We start from the raw sequence: 18,947 nt of genomic DNA, 5'->3' as shown, positions 1-18,947 counted from the left end.
GCTGTTCAAGGATTCTCTGAAATCCATCCCTTCAGGGCAAAAGGGTCAGGGTTTTGGAAGTGTGCTAAATCCCCAGCACCAATCCTGCTTTCATTCTCCCAGTGGTGGAGCCTTGCTCACTGGAAATCTTTGATTCCCCATCAGACCTCATCTCCACCCTGGTTCCTGCAGGAAAGCTGGACTAGATAAGCTCCAGAGATCCCTGCCAACAGAGACTGTCCTGTGGCTCTGGGCTAACTTAGGAGAGAAGGAAGGAACTCAGCAGACAAGCTACAGCCTGAAAGAAGGACTTGGAAATGTTTAGAAAGCATCATTGACCTTAGGCCTTGACAGAATGGAAGAAGTATGTGAGGAAGTGTATTATAAGAAATAAAAGAATTTATCCTTAGTTTCCTAAAAATTAGTGAGCAGTTAAGTACTTTTGGATGACAAAATTATGGTAAGGATTCCATTTCAAGCAACTTTTATTATAATATTGCCACTGTTTATCATATCTTAATTTCTTCACTCTCTATACAACATATGATAAAAGAAATGTTACACTAACATTTTTTTTCTGGAATTTCACTCAATTCGATGTGTATTGTTGTGTACTTGTTTTATGTTAACCTACTTATGGGGTTAACATTAGAGAGAAAAGTAGGGTTTTTTTCATCTAAACTGGACTGTCAGCTTCTCAGGGGGCTCTTCTGCTTTGTTTTCAAGCCGCCTTTCTGGACAGGTGGTTACTTTGTTCCAGTCCACAGAGGAAAATTCCATTAGAGATCTTGTCATTGCCCGCACTAAAACTGCATCTTCAGGGTCCTCAAATGGTACTCTGCCAAAAGAACAAAGAAAGTCCATTACCTGAACATTCCCAAACCCCTTCAGAACTAATTCACAAGACACACTCTCTGGAAAATGAAAGTAGCAGTCATGATGACACTAAAGAGGGAGGATTTAAAAATTTTTCATTTTCAGTAGGTTTTCTTCTACCAAATTTAATAAAGCAGAACAAAATGAAAAAAGGTCAGAGTCATGAGATTCTATTTGAAAAAATCATGCTATAAATTATTTTTAAAACATTTATAGTAGACTTAAAAATGTTTCTTTGTTTTCAGTTTTTTCCCTCACAAAAGTTGTATACTTTTAATGCTCTGATTCAATGGACATGATTGAAGTGATTTGGTACCCATTACTGGAAATGCACATTTATTTCACTGTGGATCTCTTAACTAGCCCACAGGCAAATATCCATTCTCCAACCTGTGAGCTGGTGTTGGTGTATCCTGCCACAGCTGCTGTCTGGGAGAGAAAAGCAGCAGATTCACACCATCACAGCAGCACTGACAGGGAACCAAAACCTTCCAACTCACATACAATGTTAAAACTTTGTCTTACAAGAACTTATTTCTTAAAGATGTCCCTGTACTAACACACCTCATAGGAGCCACAGGACTGTCTCACTGAGTGTCATGCACTGTCATGGAAAGACACCTTGCAAAGCCTCAGCATTTCCATAAATGACTCCAGGCAGCTGTACATCCATTCTAGCAATGAGGACAGCCTGCTGCACTGAAGGCAGGTAAGACTTAATTGTTCAACAGAAATAACTTGATTTTTAAAGACCTCTGCTCAGAATACTGTTAAAGGATATTATATGTAGGCTTTTATTATTTACTTCAATGCCTTTTTCAAATCTTCTCATGTGTAAAGCTAGAAAGTAAAGCCAAGCCTGATACCTAATGTTTGCTCTTTGATACCTAAATCTGCTCTTACAAAGTTTGCATCTAAAATATCATCACATTAAAATGCAACTTTTCTCCTGTCTCAATCCAGACACAGAGATAAAACTTTTACATTTATTTCTATGATTTTGAAACTGAACAGAATAAAATTAACATCACATACAGAATAAAACAATTTCATTCTACAAGTCATAATATTTTCCAGAGAGTGTGTTTTTGAACAGCCAGTCAGGAGAACATTTTCTGGGACATAATACAGAACAGCTATTCTGATGCTCTAATACTTTGAGCATGCTTTTTCTAGTGATCAGTGTTTGATCTTACAAATAAATGGCATTTTTATGTACCCATTCCCAAATGTGGAATACCTTTCAATACTAAAATTTAGACAACAAACCTAGGGTAGAGTTGCACCGATATTGAATACAAAGACCTGAAACTGTTTCAAATGCTCATTTTTACTAGACATTTTCTCTAGTTAGGAAGAGGAAGAGGAACTTAAATGCTTCAGAGATGCAAAAGGAAGAAGACACTGAAAACATCACTTACCTATTAGTGTTATTTCCAAATTCATGACCTATAAGAGAAGGTTCAAATTATGATGTTAATGTCTGTACAGCAATTTGAGTAGCTGAGAATTGATTGCTATCCTGATCCTAAATTGCTTGTTCAAATTAATTGAAAACTAGCACATGATTTCAAATGTTTAAGATAATATTTTATTAAATTACTATGGAAGCAAGTATTTGCTGGGTTTTAAGTGTAGGTAGTTTTAATGTTTTTGTATTTTATTTCCTGTAGACAGACACATCCAGGCTTTTTTTTCTTTTACAGAAAATGATGCCACTGTAGATGTGTAAGATTGCAGGGTAGAGATAAACAGCTGTCTGCCTGCTTTGATAATCATCAGCAAAACAAATGATAAATATGCTTAAACTATCCTCCTTTCCCCAACCTCTTCAAAATCATTGTTAAATACACTGCTTTCAGTTTTACTATTGTGATATATACATTAAAAAAAACTTGCAGTATTTGATTACTTTCTAAACTTTCATCTACGCTATTTAAAGTGCTACAATTTCAGTTATCTATGCACAATGTTGGGGTTTTTATCTTTAAAACATCAAAAGCTGACAAGGTTGTGTGGGATTTCAAAGTTGGTTCTGGATTGTGATACAAGTCTCATGGTTCCAGCTGGTATTTCACCTGCTTTCATGCTGCCTTCAAGATCTGAATGGTTTAAGAACTCTAAAAATTGCTTTATATGCTGTTATAAGACATCATTAAAATATTCCTAGCTTGGAAAACATAAAGAGGAATCTGCTTACAAAACAGATACATAAAATTTAGAACACTAGAAGAAAATATTTTCTTCAGGAGATGATCTTGTAAAAGCACTAGAGGGCATCAAAACTCTTATGATGCTGAGCACTGAGAGTCAGAAGTCGATTGAGATGTTTTAAATAAAAGTAAAACTAAACACAAGACTCTTACTGACAGAAATTTTTCAGTTCTCTTTAAGGACAATTCTGTAACTACAGGGTATGACTAGAATTTATCTGCCACAATACTCTCAGTAGAAGGATTCATTTGTTGCCTGCTGCTGCCACGACTACTTACTTTATGAAGCAAAGCAGCTGAGTTCTTGATGCATTTATGTTTTATTACTAAAACCAATAATGTTTTATCAGGTGAATGAAAAAAAACATTTCTAATTCAAATGACCTAAAAATGCATGCCTTCCTTCGAGCACTATAAATACCTGAGGGCATTATTGGTCTTCTGGCTGGTTGAGTGCATCTGCCAGATCCCACTGTTGTCCCCAGGGATGTGTCTGCTCTCTTCTCAAAAGCCACTGACTGCATCATCCAAGCCTTTTTGGGGTTATAGAGATTAAGTGCTGACTCCCTTTCTTTTTGGGTAACTACTGTTAAAAGGGATATGAAAAAATTAATTTTATTTCTATCAGTTGAAAAGGCAGCATACAAAAGGTGATTCATACATTTTCTGTCCAGTTTTTTTAACAACAATAATAATAATAATTACACAATTTCATGGCAATTCAAAATGGGAACATGGAGTGACACTTTCTAAGGCTTTAGGGTGAAGCCTTATACAGTAAAGTATTTTCTTCTGAGTGCAGTAGGATCAGAAGTTTTAAATGAAGATGCTGGAAAGCAAGATTTTTCGTGCTGCTTAAATGAGATCTCCTGCAGAAGTAAGTAAAGAATTGAAAGTGTCTTTATGAATAGCAAAAACAAGTCTTGGTTTAAGACCAGTTCAATTCCCATTGGTCAATTACAGGGAAAACCCTAGGAGTGCAATCAGAAGAAAAATTTAAGTTTTTCGTGTTTTCCACTTTAAGAGAAATAACTTTAATTTTTAAACAAATGGTTTGAGGCTGTTAAATCAAATTGGGGATGGTGGCTTAATTTTATGAATCTCATACTAATCTAGTACTTCAGCTATGGAACAGAAGTCAGCTAAACTTTTAGAACAAGTAACTGGCAGAAGGATTTTCAGTTCAGGGAAGTTTTGGAGTCATGGTGTCTAGGGGACCAATTAGGAAGGAACTGCAGTAGTCATGCCTGAAGGTAGTGGAACATGAGCACATGTCTTGTGTGAAGGAGACAGCCAGGACTATGCTGGTAATGTTCTACAGATGGTGAAGAAGCTTTGTAATGTTTTAGAGAAATATTTCACTAAAGAGAAAGTCCAGGATACAGCTTGATACAAATTACTGCCTTGAGTCTTAATCCAGGACTGATTACAGTAGAACTGTAGTTAGGAGATGAAGTCCAGGAAGTTTTAAGGAAGTGTTTCTAGACATGTAAATGCAACATGGATTTTTCAGCACATTAAGCTTCAGTCATCGCTCCCCAGTCAAAAAGTGATATTTTAGTAACAGGCTGGCAGATGTGCTAAGCACAAGTGTAACACCAGAGCAAGTGCTCAGGAGAGTGGGGGTACCTGTGCAGAATGATGACTGTGAGCAAATGGGCACCTGGTCAGATCCAGCAACTCCTCATCAGCCCCTGGCACCTGCTGGGGCCCATCCAGCAGCTTTCCTGCACAACAGCTGCACAGCTCCCCAGCACCTGCACAGGTCCTGCACCTGCCTTGCTCAGTCCCTTTTCAAGGTGCTGGATTTTCCTTACTGCTTTCTCACAGAGCTGAGGTAGGAATCAGCTACTTTCTCAGTGCTCTCCAGTAATTTTCAGTCCTGTCAGTCACACAGTTCTCCTTATACCAGAGATAAAAATCACCAAAGGTGATTTTCTGGGTACATTGTGGCATGTTTATGGATTCACTGATTTAAAATTTGGCTATTCTTAAGAACTTTTTTTTCTGTAGAATTTTCAGTAGGCAAGCTATGAAAGATCTCTTGATAACTTGTGGACATGTATTATATTTGAAAGCTTGTTCTGCATTTACCTTGTCAAAAATGTGCATATATGTACTTAAACTGTACAGAAACATGTACAAACCTAAGTAAGCACACTCACCCATGTGAATATACCAGTGAATGCACAGAGATAGGTACACATTTCTAAGCACGTTTTTATCTTTACTCAAATAAACAAAGATACAAGAAAAACCAACATAATTTAAAAAGAAATAAAAAAAATTTGACAGTGTTTATGCCATGCAAACTCTTTTTTCTTGATAAATCTTACAAAAAACCAGGTATCTGGTTGATTAGTTCTCTTTCTCTATCAACAAATGCATGTGAAACAACAGATAGGGTAATTTCAGCTATGTTTCCAAACTGCTTAGAACCAAAAGCAGCTGACAGTGCTTTGTGAGAGAGGAAAGCAGTCCTTACACTTCCTGTCCAGGAGCTGAACTGAAGGAAGGAAATAAATCACATAGAGCCGGTAGTCTGGATCATATTCCAGAGGGTTATGGAATAGGTCTGCAAAACAAACACAGAAAAAAAGCCCCAATGGCACAAAAAAGCAAATCCAGCAAAACAACAACTTTGCAAGGCAGGACAATTAAAGGTCACTAGGAGCCAAAGATTTTGTACAAAATATCAAATTCATATTGTTCTTAGGCTGCATAAACACTTTACACATGTGAAATTACTCATCTAAACATGGACTGCAGGAACTGACTGCAGAGATGCAAAATACCACTGGCAAGAACTCAGTGAAGGTGTCATCATGCACTCCAAACCTTTATAGCAAAAAATACTGAGGTGTTTGCCTTTGATTTTCTTATGTAGTGTTAGGTAATCCCTATTTTAAATAGCAATGGTCTTTTATGTGTGACAGCTTAAATGTAAGACACAAAATTTGTAGGAGGAAGGAGTTTTTAATATCAGATGATCACCTAGGACACTATCAGAGCTGATAAGAGGCTGTATCCCACAGATACAATATAAAATGTAAATACACAGCCTTCTGATATTTTGACAGATGATGAGTTTGAAAACTCAAGAAACATAAGAGAATAATGTTTCAGAGGGCCTTAATTCCTAAGAACCTGGGTTCTAGTTGCATTCCTTGACACTGGATATACCAAGCTCCAAAAGTTCATTAGCAACTTGGCTAAAATGTTTATGTTCAGGTTCACACTACCGGTCTAACCAAACCTTTGCAACACAGAGACAGGTATCAGCCCTGTGCTGCTGCTTGGCCAGATGAGGAACATGAGCCTAGCTCACATGCCAAATCAGTTTGATAAGTGACAGTGATATCTGAGGCTGATTAAAGTAGAAACTGGCTCATTCACAGATGAGCTAATAAACAAGCAAGTGTTGTAGGGTGGGGCCTCTTTTCTAGATAAAAAACATTATCATGCTTTTTATTTCCTCATACAAATGCTGTTCTTCTAAGACAGTAAAAATAATAGGAGGCTGTCACCTTGACATGAGAGCAGGGTAAAAAATCCTAAATTAATCATCTTTACTACTACTGCTACAGTCTGCAGTCACCTGTTTTTCTGAGGAGAGGCTGTGGCTAATACTTGCTCTAAGGTAAAAAAAAATGTCATTTAGCAGTTAGGGAGAGGAGGATGGTATTACAGAAGCAAGTAAAAGATAGTAGAAGAAAAAAGTCAGAAAATATTCCACCCAGATTTGTAATGTACAAGATGTAATTTCATGTTCTTCAGGGCTGCTGAGAGGGCTCAGTGTTTGATGGGATTTAGCAGGTATTTTAAAGATGCAACAAGGCTGGAATGAGCATTTGTCCTCTCCTTCATAGAAAACACCTGTTCATGTATTCAGAGAACTTTTGATTTTAATTCTTAAACATATTTTTAAAAATTGCTGTACTTAAAATTAGTAAAACACCCACGAGGTGGCAGCAAAAGAAAGTTCTATTTTAACGGAATGAATTTTTTTTCCTAGAAAGTGTTAATCAGAAAGAATATTATGTATGTATCTGATAAGTCTATTCTTGAGTTGAGAAAATATACCACAGCACTCCAAAGAGAAAAATGTTTCAGAAGGATCTCTGAAAGCAGGTATGTTTGGTAGTGGAATAGAATAAAGATTTAAGAGAATATTTTCCAAGGCACAAAACAGGTCTGATATTAAACTTGTGAATCTGGATGCTGCTTGGATTATGTCCCTGCTCAACAACACTGATTTGTAGGTTTGTTTTAGAGAATGTGCACTTTTCTACTACTCATTTTTACAACAAATTCAACCCTTGTACAGATCAAGATGGTTTTGTTTTACAAAACATCTGGGATCAATTTCTGGCTGAGCTATCTACTTTCTTGTCAAGGTCATGCAATTTCAGTTGTACAAATTAGGATAATGCTTTCTTCCTCCACAGTTTTGTCTGTTTTCTCTATTTGGAGTGTAGGAAAACAGTGTGCCTCTGCCACATGGGGCAGAAACATAGTGAACAAGAGAGTTTCCTGAGGTCTAGCAGCAGGATGCTATCAGCTGTGGACAATAAATCAGTGAGGCAATTTACAGAGTACGTAACAAAAATCTGGGATTCCAAAAGGGAGATGTGAGCACAGGGTGAGCCCATAAGGCAGCACTCTGAATCTCCCAAAAGGCTGCAGTTGCAGGCAGCACGTGCAGTAAATCTCCGGAAGCTGAGTGTCTTCCCTAGACACCTGCTGAAGGATGGTTCTTATGCTACACATCCAGTGCAGGGCAGTGGCTAAAATCACAAGAGAGCCTTCAGCAAGAGAAATGCAACATTTTGGCAGCTGGATGCCACTCCTGAAGCAAACAATAATAGTGTGTTTTTTAATAGTTCTATTGTCCCCAAGAGCTACAAAATAATAAAATGTTGTTAAGCATCCAGAAGCTCTATTGAGGGTTAGCAAGTGACTTTTTTTCTTTAAATCAGATTAGCAATAAAAAAGATCTACCTCATAACAGTGAGAAGTCTCACTGGTTTTGTTTTATAAAAGTGAGTTGTGGACACAGCCCTTTGCAAAGCTACACAGTGCAAATTCTGCACCCATTCAATATTTATTAATATTGCAAGAAGGCAGATAAATTATATAGTAATACGATATATAGGATATGACTTTTAGAATTTATTTTGTTCATTTACTAATTTAATTTACTTCAAATATGACAGAGCATTTTATTAACCTAGTAGAGACCTGTTAATTTGAGAATTCATTATTACAAAATCCCCTTGAAGCAAACATGTTGACAATTTTTTTCATGACTGCAAAGATCATGAAGGACTTTAAAGTTATGATTATTAAGGTCATTAAGTTTCTCCCATTGATTACTTTTTATTCTTGTACAAATATTTGAACTAAACAACAATTTTTTTTTAAATTAGGGTAGATCAATATATTATATATATTGTTTGATTGTTCTTTCAGACACTTCTGTGGTGGTGGCTGGTCCAATTTGCATACAATTTTCACTGTGCCTTTGTAACTGCCATTTATAATAACTCAGCAGCACTTTTAACTATCTGCTCTATATTTCCCACAGATGGTTGCAAAAAGTACAACAAACTTCCTGTGCTTGTTGAAGCTCCTTATTAATTTGTAGAGCTAACATTAAATTCAAGTGACTGCACCATTCATACATAGGATGTCTCTCCAGACGCTGCCTAATCACTTCAAACAACTGCATTCTTAAATGGACTCATTTTTCTATCTTGCATATAATGACAAGCATTTCAATAGTTTGGCTGGCATGTTGTCTTCCTAAACACTTGATTTGTTTTTATTAGTTTCAGTTCAGGGTCAAGTTCAATTAAAAGTTTAATTTTTTATTCATATTTTCCTTTCCCACAATCACACATTCAGTTTTCTGAATGCTTAAGGAGGTGTTGTGGCCTGGTGACATTCTGACATTCACCTCCTTAACCATGTCACCAAGGCACAAAACTTGTTTGCTGTCTTCTCCAAGTACTAAGCATTTGGCATGACCTATGTTGACATTCCTTTAAGAATCATGGAAAAACACTGCTTATATTTTCATTTTCAATACCTTATTAGCATATAATCCTACCTTCTTATATTGTAACTTAGTGGCACCAACACTGTCTTGTATGACTTCATTTGAAATTTCAGAGATGGTGCAATTTTCATTTTCAGCCAGTGTATCAGAAAGTATGCTCCTTAACAGACATTGTTATGAATAATACCTAAAGTACATTTATTCTTAGACTCTAGAAATCCAGTCTGCCAAAAAGATGCAGAAAGGAAGTTCTATAAGCAAGAGAATTAATGAGGCAGGAATTTGGGCTCTATAAGCTATCACTCACAGTCTCAACAGCAGTTAACACCCATTTTTCTACTCCTTTCACCTCTATGATAATCTCACCCTACTCCTGGGTTCCATCACAGAGAGGCAGCTGTAAACTGCTTAGACATCATCCAAGCTACTGGCAGCCAGCAGCCAAAAAGTTAACTTCTGAACTCACTTAGCAGTTTTTCCTCAGTTGAGGTACTCTTTGTGGAATTTTCATGTCTTAGAGATCTCTTTCTTCTGTCAAATTTGGCTGAAATTGCTAATTAGCTTCAAAAGCTATAGGCAAATGATGTGGAAATAGACAAGAAACATCCTGATAAGAAACTAAAAAGCTACTACTTGCTATTCTGCAAAATAAAAATAAGGTACTACTTAGAGTCTGCAAGCTTATCATTCCTTTCAATTCCTTCACTGTTTTGCCAAGTTTTCTTAACTCATTGTTGTGAAGAAACAGAATCTGTAAGGAACATAGGTGTTTCAGAGCACCTGAAATAAAATGAAAAAATAATTAATCATTCTCACCACAGCTGCCTTTATTAGAACAATATTTTGCTATGCTGTACACTGAATTTGGTATTTTAGTTATCTATGTATGCCTGTCTTTTAGTAACACATTGCATGAGGTGTTAATTAAGCAACAAATTAAAGATATTTCAATAGTTCAATATTAATTAAACAATAAATTAAAAATATTTCAATATCTTTTTCACCTTTCTAGTCACATCCTTTAAGCACATGACTTTTTTTCATTCCAATTTTTTCCATTTGTCTACATTACCTTGCATCAACAAATCAGCTTCAATTGCAACCTCTCTTCTACCTCCTTTCATTCCTCCTATATCCCTGTAATCTTTGGTTAATTAATTTCCTTTTACCTTGACCTAATATTGCCTTTGCCTGACAAAGAACAGTATATACCTAATACTACCTTTGTCTCACAAGTAGTAAATAGTGCATTCCTTAGAAAATAGTTCTGTCTCAAGTAATTATTGATGTATTAAAAAGCTGTTACAAAATATTGCTTTGACTCAGACTGTGTTCACATCCTCACACATCAAGATATTCCATTTTCCAAATAATATACAGCATTTTATTCACATTTCTTTACTAATGATACCCTTCTGTTTATCCATATTTTGTTATCACCTGTATTGTCTCTTGTATCTATGTTTATGTCTTTCAAAGATAAAGTTTGATTGAAATCTCACAGAAACAAATCAACATCATTTCTCATCCAGCATTTCATAGGGACAGAAAAAAAGATAAATTAATATTTTAAATGTCTAAAATAGTTAGAAATGTATTATGCTTTGGCCTGTTCATTCACAAATTTAGAAGTCTGGTAAAGCCATTTAATCTACAAGGACAAGCAAAACTAAAATAGAAGTATAAGACAGACGCATTTTTAAAATAAATCAAGTTTGGCAGTAACTTTGCAAAATACTTCTGGTTATAAATTCTCAATATTAAATATGATCATGTAAGATCAAAAATATTTCACAATTGCCTGACATAAAGTGAATGACATTTCATTCCTTAAACCAGAATAAACAGATCACCTTATTGTCACTCAAGTATGTTGGAAAAATTAAATATCTAATGATTATAATGTATTAATTATACATACATAGGATCTTTCAACCAGTAAATTACTTGCTGTAATCCAGTTTTTAAAATTTGAATGCCAATACACAAAAAAGAAAGTATAGGCCTCTGCTCAACAACTTAAAAAGGGAGGATTGGTACCTGATATATCTGTCAGCTCATTATTGTTGAGATAGAGTTCAGTCAAGTAATAGTTTTTGATCAAGAAGGTTAAATCTTGGATCTGAAATTAGAGTTAGGCAAACTGTTATATGTCACTCTGAATGTGGTGCTGGAGAATTATAAACATGGCCTCTGGAAAACTGTTTAACCACAGGTAGTTCCTTATATTTCTGTTTAAGACTCTTGGTTTAAGGATTCTCTTGACAACTGAACCTTCATTAGAAGTACTAATTACAAATCAAATATAAGCAGTAGAGCCTTACCTAATTTTTTGAACTACACATTTAACATTTGTATTTGGAAAGAGATTTCTTCAAATGACTGGTCTGCACATTTTCTCTCCTTCTATTCATATTTGAAATAATTTTTATTGTTAAAAGACCCTTGTAGAGCATAATAATTCTATGTTGGTTTAAGAATATTCCTGAAATATGTCATTTGAATAAGCCCAGCATCTTGTTTTTAAATTGCTCTTTTACCAGCAAGCTCAAAGAGCACAAAATGGTTCTTATGGTTCTTATTCATCAGAAATGTCATCTAATCATACTCAGAGAATCAATTAGTTACAGAATAAAAAATCAGTATGAATATGGGTGTATTCCAAATAAAGAGTTGTCTTCAGTTCCTATGGAATCACACCTTGTTTGGAGAGCTCAATTCCAACAAACTTCTGACTCCAGTGCAAGGTAAAGTATCTGCAGTGGGACAGCAAGCTGACCTTTATAATCACTGAGAAATGGGAGTACTAATGGTGCTGAACTTTTTATCTTACAGTTTAAATGCAAGAACAACAAACAGAATTTTATTCCTGATTCTGAATTCTGTGACAAAAAGTAGTTTGTCAGGAAAGGAATTATTTCAGTCCTTGAATTTTGCCACTGACTCTGAAATCAATGTGCTTTGCTCTGTGTATTAACAGCACCTAAAAGCTGGAAGGAAGAACACAAGACAGAAGTTTTTCCACTCCCTTGTACAATGGTTTTCCCTATTTTTGGCAAGTTTTGTTTTCAGAATCATTTGTTTGCTTTTTTTCTGATAAAATCATTAAGTACAGAAAAATATGCTGCTCCTATTGAGGCATTTCAGTGAGACTTCTCCCATGAAAAGCCACTGAGTGACTTCTCCACATAAGTTATATAGAACAACAAAAGAATGTTCTTTGTTACTGCTGAGGTAAGAAAAGTGAGAGTTGTGGAAAACTCCAATTTATTTATTTTTTTGATCAGCAAGATCAGTTCAGCTTAGTCATCAGGCCATTTCTTCTTTAATGTCCTTCTACTATACAAGGAAAAGCCCTATTATACCTGATTTTAGTTTAACATTTTAATATATCTATGCATTTTCTCTTTTCATAAATAGTTAGTAGAGATCTTCTGATGAACTGGTCATAAGATGCCATATAACTGATGTTAGCCTGGGGCATCAGATATACATGTACTCTGAAGTGACAGGCAATGCAAATTTATTCTTTCTGCTGCTTGCAGATCTACTTATTTACCTGAGCAATCAATTCTGGAGATGGAAGAATTTGGGCACACTGTAGAAGTCATGTAAAATACAGTACAGTAAAATATTCATACCCTGTCATCCCTAGACCTGCAGGGCTGCTTCCTGTGCACAGGGTGAAACTCCTTTCACAGAGTTTTATGTCACTCTCATGTGCATGACATCAAAAAGGGGCCTCACCTCAACCACCAGCCTGCCAGGAAATAAACTATGCATGTCTGCCAGAATATAAAAGAAGAGCCTTGCATTTTCTGCAGTCCACTCCTGTCCCACAGCTGCATCACTCCTCAGCCTGTTCCAAGAACTGCCTGGTCCAATTACACTGGGAGCTCAGGAATTAGCACAAAACCTCAGCTCCTTAAATAGAATTTATAAATCTAATGTGAATCTAAAGGAAAATATATTAGCTCTGCAATGTCAAATTAAAAAAAGAGTTTTCTTCAAATCTGTTATATTTGACAGTTAAATTAGCCTGGAAATTGAAAAGAATCTATTTGTTTGACAACAGATATAATACCTTATGCTAGAAAAGACCACAAAATAATAATCAGGGAGTATGGATGCATTGTTCTGCTCTTTAAAGGAATATCTAATTACCTTATTGTTGTTAATCCACAAATACCTTAATCTACGAAACTGGGATAGACTTGGGATACTTCTCAGTCCTCTGATGGGAGAAAAAAAAAAAGAGTAATAAATTTCTTAACATTAATAATGCTTACTAATTTGATAAATATTTTATTTTCCATAAATAATATTAGACAAGAACCAGAAAGGCACACTTCCTTATAATTTATAGTACAGAAAGCCACAAAGAGAAGGTGGCAGAGACAGTGGAAGCACTCTGCACACCTGCAAACATAACAAGGCAGCAGGTGGCAAAGAAACAGGAACAAAATAAGTGATACATTAATTGCTTTTCCATAACAGCATGAGTTATGAGTCTGAGTCACATGTACTTTGCACTTTGTAGAAATCCTGCTCAGAACACAGGAGGAGAGGTTTGGCACCCTGGGGACATGAAGCTAAAGGCAAAACTGCTTTGAAGGTGCAGTGGGGATTGTCCAGCCACAGTGCCAGAGGAGCCAACAGAAGGCAGACATCAAGCATGTCAATGTGCATTTTTTATTATTCTTCCTATTAGTGAATTAGTGAATTCTTCCTATATTGTGAAATTTGCCTTTTTCCCATTCCTGTCCTATTCTCATGGAAACTTAGTACATCCACTGAGGCTGAAATGATCTCCCCTGTGCTAGTATGGTTTTATGTTCCATTGTGTATCTAGCACTTTGAGCTTGCTAGGGTGCTATAAATAAAAAATTGCCTACTGACCAGAAAATATTAGTGAGCTACCAAGTGATTTTAACTAACTGCTCTTCTTTATTTTCATTGCTATAAATAAATGCTCTTAATTTCCACTAGAAAAATTATAATTACTTTTACCTGACAATTTTTAATTGCCATAATAAAAATTTTCTTGTGGATTTTAATGTGTTGCAAGATGAAGGCCAGTGTTTCAGAAGGTAATAGGACTGATAAAAATTCACCTCATATCATTAGGCTAAAAGCATGTTTGTTTTCCAGCTGTATAGTCTGGTCCCTATCTTTCCATGCTGTCTTTTTACTTGTTGGGTTGTTTTTTTTCCAACACACCCTCCAGGTACAGACAATGGGAGGGTGGATGCCTTTACTCATCTTGCAAATGAAAAGTCTGTCAAGAGCAAACCCTACAAAGTTGAGGCACTATACTTTTAGTCCCTTGTACTACTGAAAATCAGATTATCCTTTCATGTTGCTACTTTAAACTGTTTCTTTGTCTTCCTGAGATAAGCCGTAGGAACTAACCCTGCAAACACATACTTAATGTGTCTGCTGTCACAAGTAACAGAAAAAGACATTACTGCAAGTGGCAGGGACAAGCAGATGGCTGATGACAGGACATGCAGAGCTCCTACAGAGCTCTTATCTAATTCTCCTGTGCATCCCTGAACTACATTACTACATTTCAGGTAAAAAAGCCAAAATTTCTTATATTCTTGGTCACTGCCACTCTATAACTAGATTACAGCTTTACATTTAATTGGCTTTACTCCCTGTCTAGTAACAGCCTCATCTTCACTATCTCCAAGCCTCAATCTGCTGTTTTTTTGGTTTTGGTTTGCTGCTTTGCTTTCTTTTTTTTTTTTTTTTCATATTAAGGCATTTAATTTGCCCCAGGTAGAGCTTAATTCCTGTAACATTTTAAAAGAGCCTGTCCTTTTCTACATGCCTTCCAGACTTTGTATATCTTTTATAAACTGATCCTTTTTGGCCTGCAGCACTCTTTTTCTACCTACTGCTAAGTTAATCAGTTTTCCTGGGATGACAGCTTTCAGTGTCCAAAATACGTTGTTTCATGTTCCTTTAATGGTAGTGGTTTAAAAATATAAACTCATTCCCTCTTATTTGATTAACTTTAATTTTTTTTCCATTTTCTTACTTCAGCTATCAGAAAAATATGCCAAACCAACACTAAAGGAGGCATGATCTGATACTGAGCTTGGCTGGGGTTCAAGTTTATATAAACTGATATAGAATAAAAGGAGTTCATTTCTATCCAATCATGAAAGAATCCATCTTGCATCATCTTTACCAAATGGTTTAATGGGAAGACAGATCACTTACTTATCTGCCATGTGAGCATTTCTTTTTATTCTATACCAAAAAAATACTTGAAAGCTAGTGAGGGCACACATTTAAGCATTTAAAAACAGAAAATATGGCAATTAAGATTGTATGCACAGTCTTAATTCTTTACATCTGTGGTATATTAATTGTATTGTTCAGAAAGTATGTATATATGCCCCTTGTAATTTTCTCATTATTGAAACTTCTCCCTTAAATTTTATCTTTTTTCTTCTTTCTAAAATGCACATTTTAAGAAATTTGTTTTACCTCACAAAGCATCAAATACTTTGTTGATGTAAATCAGGAGATGTGATAAGGAATTTAAACATATTAGTGAGCACATTTAGATTTTCAAGACCATATAATTTCCACTAAAAACAGACTAGACAATACTGAAATCCCTTAATCCCTTAAGACTTTTTTTTTCACTCATTGGACCAAGAGACCTTAAAAACCTTGTCCCTGAATTATTAAACTACGTTAGTTTTTCTATATGCCATCAACCATGTGAGCAGTGGATGCAGTTGGGAGGCTGCAGACAGGTATGCAACACTTGGAATTGTGCCCTGGCCAGAAATTCCAAGCACGCTTTCCCAAAACTTTGAAATATGTCCTGTCATGTATACATCCCTATGGCAGCCTCTCAGCACGTTCATGCTGCAGCACACACCTCTATCAACCCAGATCACCCACAGGTTCATGAAAGTTTGCCTTCCTTCACTCAGCATGTCTTCTCCTCATCTGCCCTACATCTCAAGCTGCTTCATTAAGCTCTCAGAGGAGATCAGCTCTCTCATCAGCACTGCCTGCCCAAAAGAAGTGTTCTTGTGCTTGTATTCACTTTATCTTGCCCTGCCCTCCCTTCAGTTCTCAGCAGTACAGATGCAGGTAATTTCAAGGGTGGGACCACTGAGTTTTGCCATTGCAGTAACACATTTCTTCAGGGAGGTCAGAAATTTGGCAGTTCCTAGACTGGGCAGGTCCTGTGTTCTTTCATTTGCCTTCTTGATACTCCTTCCACCCAGCGTTATGTGCCTGTTGGAACAGGCAGAGATCAGCCCATCAGCTCTCCCTCCTCTGCTCCCCATGGCAGAAATTCATGTACAACTCTGGGAACTCACAGACCCTCAAGCAACTCTGGGCTGCTGGAGACAGATTGTGTATCTAGGGATGAGGCTGTTAGCTGTGAGCACAGTGTTGCTGTGTGTCTGTGCACTTTTACCATTTCTTCATTCACAACATGCATGGAATATGTGAGAATATGATTTACTGGTATTTCACATATAAATGATGTTCAGAGTTCCTGGTACAGAAAGCACTGTGAGATTTCCATTTACTGCGTGCTCTACTTTTAGTAAAAGTCAAAACAAGAAACATTTTACTTACTGTCTAGCCAGATACAGTGCCACGACATCCACATTACTCTTATAGCCACAAATCTTCAGCTGCTTTTCTATTGCCTGACAGTACACAGTACATTTGTCAGTATAATATGCTGCATCACTATGGAGTCATTACATTGTAACATATGTGAACTCAGCGTTTAAAGTAACCAAAATTAATACATATATCACAGCACCTTATCACAGCAAACTGTAACATAATCTAAGAGAGATAGAGCGGTATTAAATTTCCAGTCTGTATTTTAAATTGATAAAAATACTCTGGTGATTAGGCTACACTCACACTAATTTTCTTTTCCTGTGGGGAATCATAGATGGTAGACATGAAACGAGAAATTAACATATGTTAACTGGAGAATGGGCTTCTCACTCAGGTCAGCTAGCCCAGTACTTGTGATGAGCAAGGAAACTGCTTACTTTGCACTACAGTTGCAACTTTATTTTATGCAGCTTTACTTTAAACGATGCACTTGAGCTTTTAAAACTACACATCTAGAAAACTCTGCTTGTACATTTAACATTGAAAAATGCAGACACGATTTTTATTTTCAGAGTATATCCCTGTGTCATAACTTGCAAAAGCAACAAAACCCATTATCGTAAGAATTATGGATCTCTCTTACTAGTGGTTGATAGAAACTAAAATGCATATCAGAAAAAATGGGTTTAATACATGAGCTATTGTGCCCAACATCATTATGACCACTATTGTTTAAAACACAAAATTGATACAACCTCACGAGCATAAAATGGCTCGGAATCTCTGACGGGCATGTAGAGAGTGGCCTGTATTGGCTGCACAACCACTGCAGCGTGTTCTGGCTGTGCTAAACCTACACAAAATAATTTGCTAATGAGTGGGACGTGTGGGAGTCTCCGGCCAGAGGCAGCCAGGCACACGCAGGCCGCCTATTCCCCACAGCGCCTGTGGGACCCTGCCTTTTGCCCAGAACTGGGCACAGCCAGCTGCCAACTGCAGGTGTCGGGAAGGGCGAGGGTCTGGAACAAATGGCCATAGTTGTGTTACTACACGTGCACAATGTGCCCATAGAACACCAGGTGATCTCTGGAGAAAAGCAGCTGTGAGACACCCCAAGTCAGGCCCCGGCACTGCGGGACACAGCGATGGGGAGTCCCGACATGACAACGGGGAAAGCACACCTACGGCGGAGAGCACCAACCCGGGGCAGCGTTTCACAGGAAGGCTGTGCTCAAAGATCCGTATTTCGCACACTCCGTTAGGCGACAGCTCATCGTCTCCTCACCCTGGAGCCCCGTCCCTGTCAGCCCCGGCCCTGCGCCGCAGCACCGCGCGGGCCCGGGAAGGACAGGGAAGGCTGCCCGGGCTCTCTCGGAGAATCCCAGCCGCTCGCTGCCGCCCCGTGGGGGAGGACGGAGCGCGCCTCGCCTCGGGGTGCGGTGGCGGTGCCGAGCAGAGCGAGAGGCCGAGGCCTAGGCCGCTGGGACCGGGCGGGTGCGACGGGCCGGGCCGAGCCGGGGCGGCCGCCGTTCCGGGCGGGACCGGGCGGGGAGAGGAGCGGCCAGGGCGGCCCGAGGGGAGAGGAGGGGCCGCGCCCGCTCACCTGCCCGCCGGCCGTGTCGGCCGCCGCCATCTTAGAGCCCCGCTGTGGGCGGCCGCCGGGCAGGATCGCGAGACGCGATCGGGTCACGGCCGGGCCAGGCTGGAGTGGGCTTTCGGGGCCAGGACCCCCAGCACGCACCTGGAATCACGGAATCGGTTTAAGAAAGTACCTCTGAGATAATCAAGTCCAACCTATGACTGATCACCACCTCCTCCACTAGATCGTGCCACTGAGTGCCACATCTAGTCTTTCCTTAAACATCTCCAGGGACGGTGACTCCACCACCTTCCCGGGCAGCTCATTGCAATGTCTAACCGCCCTTTTTGTGAAGAAATTATTTCTTCCTCTGGCACAGCTTGACACTGTCCTCTGGTCCTGTCACTGGTTGCTTGGAAGAAGAGACCAACCCCCACCTGGTCACACCCTCCTTTCAGGAAATTGTAGGGAGCAATAAGGTCGCCCCTGAGCCTCCTTTCCTCCAGGCTAAACAACCCCAGCTCCCTCAGCCACTTCTCACAAGAGTTGTGCTCCAGACTCCACCCAATCTCACTCTGGACATGCTGCATCACCTCAATGTCCTTCCTGAGCTGACAGTCCC

The 18,947-nt window shown here is 38.1% G+C and overlaps 1 protein-coding gene across 1 annotated transcript; it reads right to left on the bottom strand.

Annotated features, from left to right (window-relative positions):
• Positions 1-487: 487 nt before the first annotated feature.
• Positions 488-18,379, bottom strand: LRRC72 (leucine rich repeat containing 72). Its single transcript, XM_059472995.1, has 9 exons — positions 18,350-18,379; positions 16,750-16,823; positions 13,294-13,363; positions 11,170-11,251; positions 9,796-9,909; positions 5,554-5,643; positions 3,490-3,654; positions 2,277-2,304; positions 488-817 (listed from the first exon to the last, which is right to left on the bottom strand). Exons 1-9 carry the CDS (start codon positions 18,377-18,379, stop codon positions 652-654), a joined length of 819 nt encoding a protein of 272 aa, XP_059328978.1. The 3' UTR covers positions 488-651.
• Positions 18,380-18,947: the final 568 nt, after the last annotated feature.

The sequence above is a fragment of the Ammospiza nelsoni genome, chromosome 1, assembly GCF_027579445.1.
Source record: "Ammospiza nelsoni isolate bAmmNel1 chromosome 1, bAmmNel1.pri, whole genome shotgun sequence".
NCBI classification, from domain to species: Eukaryota; Metazoa; Chordata; class Aves; order Passeriformes; family Passerellidae; genus Ammospiza; species Ammospiza nelsoni.
The sequence above is the reverse complement of the archived record's forward strand: the minus strand, read 5'-3'. Positions and strand labels throughout refer to the sequence as shown.

Bases quoted from the DNA above. Each gene is read 5' to 3' on its own strand.
- LRRC72 (XM_059472995.1), bottom strand. From the start codon at position 18,379: ATGGCGGCGGCCGACACGGCCGGCGGGCAG. The intron at 11,252-13,293 runs GTAATTAGATAT...CTCTAATTTCAG, and splicing joins TGTGGATTAACAACAATAAG to ATCCAAGATTTAACCTTCTT. The intron at 9,910-11,169 runs GTACCAATCCTC...ATTTTATTTCAG, and splicing joins TGAGCTGACAGATATATCAG to GTGCTCTGAAACACCTATGT.